Raw genomic sequence first — 8,602 nt, 5'->3', positions numbered from 1 at the left:
TTTTTACCGATCATAACTGACCAACAGTTCTTTACCAAATGACATCCAAGTGACGTCACCTCTATCAGAACGCCAGGGGTGAGATCAGCTCAGCCCAGCCCCACCTCCTGCTGTTGCCCCCAAGCCCTGAGGTGATGGAAGCAGGTGGCAAGAGTGGTGCCTGCATCACTGCAGTTGCAGCAGGACACACAGGACTTGAATCACCACTCCCCTGCTCCTTCAAAGGTCAAAAATCATTATTGCAAAGGTGCAGAAAAAAATTGCCTCGCCGCTCATAATAACCTATGCCAGGGAGGCGAAATGGAGCAGAGCCAAAGCAGTTAAGAGTGATTGAAGGCAACAGAAGCTGGGAAGGCAAGAAAAAAAAAAGCAGCTTGTACGTGGTTATTAAGCACTTACAATGTTCTCATGCAGCTTAGATAAGCAAACTGGAATTAAGCATCACAGTAGGCATCAGCCCCGGTGCTGTACTCTGCCTACAAGTGCATGAGGAGGCTGGGAGCACTTAGAAGCCAGGTTGACTGGAAACAGGTGTATTACGGGGAGGAGGAGGAATAGATGGGAAGGGCTGAAGGCTGCTCGTGATATGAACACACTACTGCCTCCCTTAGTCTAAAGGTCAGGGTGATTAAAGTCAAAAGACTACCTTCTGGCAGGGCTCACCTGCATGAGCAGATTTAATCATTCACGCAAGGGAGAGGGAGGCTCTCAGGCTCCCTGGGCAGGAAAGGAGTGAGAAAAGCATGAGGGGAGTGAGCACAGCTCAGGTTCCTTAGGCTCAGCGAGCTGCTGTTCCTCCACGCACAGGCGGCAAGTCCTTCTGGTGTCCCGGATCCAGCAGCACCCAAAGTGGTTCTTAGAAGCAGCGCTGAAAACTCTGTGAAAGTAATCTACTTGTTTGTTTTTCATCACATTACCTTTTAGTAGGGATCAAGTTGTAACCTGTGCTCTCCCAATCCCTCATCAGAAACCAGCTGCTGTGCTGCTGATACTCCCTCTCACCTCTCTGGACAGACAAGGGACTTCCCTGTGATTTCCAAGAATCAATTTTTATTCTCCAGCTAGACAGCAGTGACTGATAAAGTTCTCTTTATTACAGACCTACAAAAGGAGATCCATAAAATACTTCTATTTTCTTTTATAAAATTACAATGGGAGCCCATGGATTTGTGAAGGAGTTGTACCTGTCCCAGCAACAGGAGGACAGAGGGACAAAGAGGTTTCACAGACAAGGCAGAGACATTCTCAGCTTTAAACAAACCCACCCAGCGCAGGTATGTACTCACATCTTGCAGGGAGCAGCTGCCCTCTGCACTGGGATATCTGATTCTACGCAAAAAAAAAAACATTCCTCCTCTTAACTCAGCAGCAGCAGCAGCTCTGTGTGTCAGCTCTTTGCTGATAAACACAGGCTCCTAATTCCAGCCGCATTCCCCATTTTGAGAATAAGCAGCCCTGCTTCTCTGCGCCCTTTACAACTACTGCTGCTCAAGAGAAGGGGAAGGGGGAGTGGGAGGGAAGGGTTACAACACTGTCCATCTCCTAAAAACCCTAAACGAGAATAAAACCACAGGTTCTAGAAGGCAGGCAGTTCATGTGCCCCTTGGCTCTCCCAGGCAAGGAATGCACAGCGTGGATGTCTCCAGAGGCAGAGGTACAGCCACCCTTTTACTTCAGGCTCCGATGAGTTTCTTGAGGAATGCCTCCAGCTGATCCTCATCCTTTATGCCCACAAACTTATCCACAACATCTCCGTTCTTCATAGCCAGCACGGTTGGCACTGCTGACACCTGGGGGCAAGAGAAACAGAGGGACACAGGTGAGCAGAGGCTGCAGGGAGCACAGCTGCACCCAGGCCCCAAATAGAGCTCTGCAGAAGAAGAAATGGCTACAAGGGAGCTAAGCGTACACTGCTCAAGGGTAACACATCCACTCGCAAAACACAGGCCAGCTGAGCTCCATGTTCCTCCTCTCCCTGTGGCCTCATCTCTGCACTGACCACGTCGCACTGCTTAAGTCAAGGCTGAGCAGCTTTTTGAGTTTAAATAAGACCCAAGATTTTAAAGACAAAACTAAAGCTAATATAAAAACAAGGCAAAGCTTTTCCCCCCTTTTCAGCACAATTCCTTTTCTCCTTCCCTTTTGTCCTATCGTATGCAAACAAACCCAGCCTTTTACTAGGATACCTCTCAGACATGACAACCTTTGGACATTTTATGGCCAGGGTGGTGTCAGACTGTACCTGTGTTTTTCCAGACAGGACTGGAGCTGGAGGAAAGTCCTCCCCCATCACTGCATAGGCAGATTTCCTGCTCCATCCTATCACACTAGTGACAGCCCCCACCGGCCCATCTTTCCTTTTCTGCTCCTGTTTTCAGTGGTTTAGCTGGTCACACACCAGTGGCTGTCCATTGTGGAACCTTGGCGATTAGGTAAGAAGTGAAAAAGCCCCTCTGACCAGAGCCAGCAGGCAGCTGCACTGCTCAGGACACTGCTTTTTTAGCCCAGAACAAAGTTTTCTGGGAATTATCCAAGAGAGCAGCGGGGGAAATGACAATGCTCCCCACAGACTTGCCAGATGACCAGCGACATAGGAGACCCGGGGGACATGATTGAGAGAAGGAGCAACCAGAGCTTGGATAGCTGTGGTAGCAGAGAGATCCGGTCGTGTTTCTGTCCCCACAGCCTCGGTGCCCTTATCTCTATCTATCTATCCCAAAACATGTCCTGTCCTTATCCTGCTGCCTCCTCGCCAGCCTCTGGGGCCTCGTCGTGTGTGCTGCCAGCCCTGCTGCCAGCATGGATCTACAAATCCTTCCTCAGGAAACCTGCCAGAGGGCTGGCTTTTCTCCCACCCGGAGCCTGAGATGAAAAGGACATTTTGTGCTTCCCTTCCCACTGGGTCCTGGCTGGCGGGTCTGGTGTGGCTCCCCCAAGTCTGTCCCCCAGGGCTTGTGCAGTCTCATCTGAAGGGATGGGAGCGCCGGGGCTGCTGCAACACACGATCTTCAGCTCCTCCTAGTGACTGGGAAGGAGCAGATCCAGAGGGCTTGGGCCCCAGCACTGGCAATGGTGCTGCCAACACGCTTCTTTGTGATTTCAGGGGTGAGAAAGGATGGTACCAGCACTGCACACAACTGGTTTCTCCCTCCCTGAGAAGGGCAAAGCTCCACGAAGCCTCTCTCTGGAGTTGCCCCGGCTCCATCCAAAAAAACAGCATGTCCAACGAGCAACAGCAAGCATCTGGCCATTACAGCCTGGGTGAGGAACGGGCTACTCTTTGAAGCACTACAGAGAAGCAGCTAACACTGAGTTACAGGGCTCTGCATGCTGACCAGCGTGCCCACGAGCTTCACACAGACTCAGTCCCTCCACCTCTTCTCCTTTTCGTGCTGGTGAGCAAACCCCAAGAACGGGTGTCAGGTCTGGGGCTGGCGTTGCAGAACTGGGTGAGACCCAGGGGCATTGAGCAATTTACCTCTGCCCAGAAATCACGATGCTTTTGACAGCCTCCTTCCTGCTAGCTGCAGCAAGGGCAGCCCATTAACAGAATACGTACTTTGTTTTGCTGCTTGAGAAACAAATGTAATGGGAATTTCTAGAACACAAAGTTGGGGCCTTTTTTTTCCCCCCTCCCTTTCTTTTTTTATTGGGTCCCATCTGCACTAAACCTAAACAAACCCTCCTCCTCCCTCAAGAGCATTTCTAGAGAAAAAGTCAGGCTGCTTTTGATCAGTGCTGACCACAGAGAGAAATAAATGCAGCCATCCAGGCTATTCCTGGCAGCACCTGTACTGAGAGAATTCTCTCCCATCTGAACCTGGGGCTTTCATACAAGCTCAGATGCCACACAACGGAGCAGAGGGAAGGATTTCACCCAGGCTTCAGAATGAGGCATAACACAGGACCAAGCTCTGTTGATGAACGTGTGCGGGCAATGGGCCAAGGGTAAGAGATGAATCTAAAGAATTCTAGGGGATGGTAGATTACACAGAAGTATTCCTTCTCCCTTTCTGCTCTCAGGGTGAGAGGTCAGGAGCGGGCTGGAGCAGTGGAGAAAGGCCACAATTGGAGATGAAAGGTGTTAGATAAAAAGAAGAATCCCTAGAGAAAGAACTTTTGTGCTGGGCATAACAGGACAAGGAAGGGCGCTGGGGACGTTTCTAGTCACAGGAAATGCATCCCTGCTTCGTGCTAAACCGGAACAGCTAGAAGCCAAGGGCAGATGGCAATGTGTGTGAAGGAACGCACCAGCATTCCTTGGCTCTTCCGGGGGGTTCTCTCCCCTCCACCCTGCCTCCTCCCACACCAAGGAAGCTGCTGAAGAGGACGTTGTGCAAGCCAGGGGCTGCATGTGTGGGAAGGAGAATAAACATGGATGGAAGGAGACTACCTGGCAGCTAGTGGAGGAGTTGTGGGGGTGGCATGGGTGCTGAAAACCCCTGAGAAAAGAAAACTTTCTCAGCCTGCAGCATCTGATCCCCAACGGAATGGCTTTAAAATACAGAAGTCTTTCCTGATCCCTCCCAAATACCACCTTTGGTTTTCGTGTTCTCTTCCAAACACTACTTTTGGTCCCTCTTTGATCTTGACTTGGTGTCATCCCATCAGCCCTTATGCTCACACCTCCTTAAGCGGCAGCCTCACAGAGGATGAAGCAAAACCAAGCGCATGCTCAGCACATGAACCAAACTTCTGCCTCAAAAAGGATAGCCCAAACTATGAAGATCAAAGCAAAAATTTCTCCTTTAGCCCTACCCATTTGCAGCTATCATACTCACAGACACTGCTTAGGGATGGGGGTTTAGTGACAGGGATAATGGTCAAGACCAGATAACACGCATCACTCCGAGAGTGGAGGATGCAGTGACGATCCTGAGGCCCTCCTGCAAAACAAAAACTTCATCATGTTTGTACATAAGGCTCCAGAAGGAATTGCTGGAAGCTGGCCCTTGCCTGAAGCCCGAATCCTGCCTGCACCTATGCCGTCAGGGCTGCAAGACAGGCAGACCCTGCAGACAGACGTGCGTACAGGGCAGGCTGCGCAGCTGCTCACTCACTGTCCAGTGGGAGAGCACACGCAGCGTCATCAAACCTGCACAACCCGGGAGCTTTCAGCCTCTTTGTAAAGACCTTTTTTCACATGCACACACACTGTTTGCTGTTTTCCAGTCATCTGAGATTATCCTCTTGTAATCCCAGCTAATTCCATCTACTGTAAGGCTTCAAACAATACAAGAGTTAAACTAATAATCTCTATTCTCTTCTCCTTAGGGTGGTTGCTACCAGAGCCTTGCCTGCATCTATTAGGATTTACATAATTTCTGACCACCACAGAAACAACCTCACCCTCTTAAACTTCTTCTCACCAGCACCCTTGAGCTATGCGGCCTCCAAGCTTGCAACACAGAGCCCTGCTCACCAGCCAGCAGCCACCCTTGTTGGCCTGGGGCGTACCTGCCAGCACACCGCCAACGAGGAGAGCACCAGAGGCTCTCACGCTCGGTTTGTGGAAACTGCAAGTCACGTTTGTGTGCGCCAGCTGGGTGGACACTCCACCACAGCACAGTAAGAGTGGGAGGGAACAAGCTGTTTCCACTTCCTCCTTCTGGCACAGCAGGGTGTGGGAACGGCACAAAGCATCTCCTCCAGGCTCAACAAAATGACAGCTTGCTCAGGAGATGGTTCACACTTTCCTGGGCAACTTGAGGAGCTTCCTGTGCTTGCCTCCACCCTGGGAGCAGGACTTCATCTGCAGAGGGCTAGCAGCTCCATCTGCATGATACACGAGTGAAAATTAAGCACTTTCTTCCCTGTAAAACACAGCAGCAGGAAGCCTTGACTCCATAGACTGAGTTATTGTTTACAAGGAGAGACAACGGAGGTAAGCACAGTTGTCAGAGGAGTTTTTGCATTTCTTAAACTACCTAATTACTGACAAAGCAAAAAAAAATAAATCACGTAAACCAAAGCCATGGCCTTCTCCAGTCAGTTTCCTCCTTTCTGGGAGCAAGGCAGCACAGGGAACACACACCCAGCAGGCATGTGAGACACTAGTGTAAGCACCAAGGTCCATGCTTGTCAACAGCGGGATGCATGCTCACGTTGCTTATGTGTGGCCTCCAATATGGCTTCTATCTGTGCAAACAAAGCCCACAGTGTCTCCTGGTACTTCAGCTTAAGGACAAGACATTATCACCCAGCAAGATATCTTCAACAAGGAAGGGCAAGAGAGGTCGGGCTGGCTGCACAAAGAACCACGTTCGAGAGCAGAGCAGACTGGGGCTTGTTACTTCATGTTCCTGCCCTGCACCTGAGCAGCCCATGCACGCACCAAACACTGCAAAAAAATGCTGCAGGCTCCTTGAAGACACTGACAGACGCCTGCAAGGCTTAGCGGACACGTTTCTGCAGAATTAGAGGTGGGGATGCTGAGTGCAAGCAGCAGAGCTGGAGGAGAGCCAAGCAGAGAAATCCACCTACTAATAAGTGACCTGAGGGATCAGGAACCTGTAGGCACGGGGCTTCCCTTCCCACCAACGCCGCTGCTGTGCGGGCGCATCTCTCCACAGGGAGAGACCTTCTTTGCACTGCCAGCAAAAGAAAGTCTGCACTCTTCCAGCTCCTACCTCATATTCAATAGCAAGGTCTGTGTGATCATCAATGTCCACTTTGGCCATCAGCACCTTCCCCTCCTGCTTGGCCACCATCTTTTCCAACCTGGGGCCTAGGATCTTGCAGGGGCCACACCACCTGATGGAGAAAGAGAAGAGGGGGACATTAGAGGCAGCAAGTGCAGCAGCAGCTGTAGAAGGCTTGCTGGCATGCCAGTGCCTTTACCACCATCACCATTCCGTTCAAGAGCCAGCCTGGAAACACCATTCCCGAAGCATGGCTTAGAAAAATGCTTCTCTCACAAAGGAGTTGTCAAAGGGTTTTTTTTCCGTGTGTGTGTGGTGGTGGGGGCTGAGGGGAAGCAGAGGTCACCATTCAGCATTTGTGGTGCTTTTGATGTCATTTCTATCACACTGAAGTCTGCTCTGCCAGCCTTGGTGGTCCTTCTCTTCTCGGCCATTCATCTTTACTCTGCTTTGTGTCTTCACTGTTTTGTGCGTGCAGAGCTGTGACCCTGCTGACCACAAAGCTGCCCGAAAGCCAGTGTCGCTGCTGGGTGCAGGGGTCACAGCCCACGCTCAAATCAGTTCTTGCCAATCATCAGATCACAGGCTTCTCCTCCACACTCATTGCAGCAACAGCAGACTTTGTGAGGCTGTGTACACAGAAAACACCCCCTGCATCCTCTGACTGCAGCAGTTAGGTATGGTACTCAGTTCAAGGAAAACTTAGTTAAAGCTCTAAGTGCCCTCTTCTTTTAAAATTGAAGCTCTGGTAAATTTTGTTCCTCCTCAGCCTCCCTCTGTATCAGGTTTCAGGCTTTCAATTATTTGTCCTCTCCTCCCTGGATGATCCCAATTTGGGTTTGTCAGTTTGGTCTGTTTAGCACAGGAGTTTTCAGGCTGTTTCGTACTCTGACCAGAATCAGCCACAACAGGCTCACATGACAGCACTGTAGGACTATGAAAATACGTGAGAAAACAAAGATAATCAGTATCATTAATCCAGCAGATAACATCTAGGAAATTTTTTACTGGGAAGAGGATGACATTTTTATTGATGACAAATGCTGCTGCTGGTATCATGCAGCATGTACTAATACACGAAGATATTCGCTGTCAATAACTTTGCCTCAAGAGCATGCAGCATAAGAAAACTGGAAAGACACATGAAGGTGCAGGGGTATACCAACTGCAGTGTTCTTCCACAGCTGTTAATATAATTTAGTGTTTTTAAGAAGACATTTAATCCACAAAGCTAACAGAGAGAGACATCAGAGCTTTTTTTTTGAGGTGTCTTCTGCAGGATGATGCAATGCCGGGGCCAGCACTTGGGAGGTGCAGCTACATCACCCTGGGGAACGCCTTCCTGGCACTTATGTTTTATGCTCCTGCAGGGTGCAGTTACACCTACAGTGGTGCAACCCAATGACTGAAACCTCTATGGATTGTGCTGTAGGGGAAGCGGCTCCTTTTAACATCAGATGCCCAACAGGGTGGTTGGCAGCTCCACAGCTTGGGAAGCCCTCGGGCATACTCACAACCCCAGTGTGCCCAGAGTGCCACCATGTCAGGAAAGCAGCGGGAACACACCTGCACATGTGACAGCAGAGAGAGGCACAAGAGCCATGGGGGGAAACTTACTGTGCGTGGAAGTCCACCACAACGGGTTTGGGGTTGTTCACCACCCGGTCCTGGAAGTCACTGCCATCCTGCACGTTGAAGGTGCTGCTGCAGCCTGCTGAGGTGCTGAAGGCCCTGCCAGGGGGTTCCGGGGGGACACGCGGTGCCAGGGGGCCCTGTGGGGGCAGCACTCTAGGGGTGAGGGACAACAGCCGCCGGAGCCCCAGCCTCTGGGCCATCTGTGGGGAGAGGAGGAGATATGTGGGGTGGGTGCACCCCACAGTTGGTCCTATTGCAGCAGTGCCCCGCTCAGAGTGCCCTTCGTAGGACAGCCCCCAATCCATGAGGTGCCCTAGTCAGAAACA

At 50.8% G+C, this 8,602-nt stretch overlaps 1 protein-coding gene across 1 annotated transcript; it reads right to left on the bottom strand.

Moving 5' to 3' along the window:
- Positions 1 to 1,040: 1,040 nt before the first annotated feature.
- Positions 1,041 to 8,478, bottom strand: TXN2 (thioredoxin 2). The gene is made up of 3 exons (XM_010085864.1): positions 8,259 to 8,478; positions 6,630 to 6,753; positions 1,041 to 1,790 (listed from the first exon to the last, which is right to left on the bottom strand). The coding sequence occupies exons 1-3, from the start codon at positions 8,474 to 8,476 to the stop codon at positions 1,674 to 1,676; spliced, it is 459 nt and encodes a 152-aa protein (XP_010084166.1). The 5' UTR covers positions 8,477 to 8,478; the 3' UTR covers positions 1,041 to 1,673.
- Positions 8,479 to 8,602: the final 124 nt, after the last annotated feature.

Source organism: Pterocles gutturalis, unplaced genomic scaffold, assembly GCF_000699245.1.
Source record: "Pterocles gutturalis isolate BGI_N339 unplaced genomic scaffold, ASM69924v1 scaffold29655, whole genome shotgun sequence".
In the NCBI taxonomy this organism is placed as follows: Eukaryota; Metazoa; Chordata; class Aves; order Pterocliformes; family Pteroclidae; genus Pterocles; species Pterocles gutturalis.
This window is presented reverse-complemented; position numbering and strand designations above follow the sequence as displayed.

Coding starts and splice junctions, on each gene's coding strand:
- TXN2 (XM_010085864.1), bottom strand. CDS start 8,476: ATGGCCCAGAGGCTGGGGCTCCGGCGGCTGTTGTCCCTCACCCCTAGA. Junction 6,754..8,258: donor GTGGTGGACTTCCACGCACA/GTAAGTTTCCCC, acceptor TTTCTCCATCAG/GTGGTGTGGCCCCTGCAAGA. Junction 1,791..6,629: donor ACCTTGCTATTGAATATGAG/GTAGGAGCTGGA, acceptor TCTTGCCCCCAG/GTGTCAGCAGTGCCAACCGT.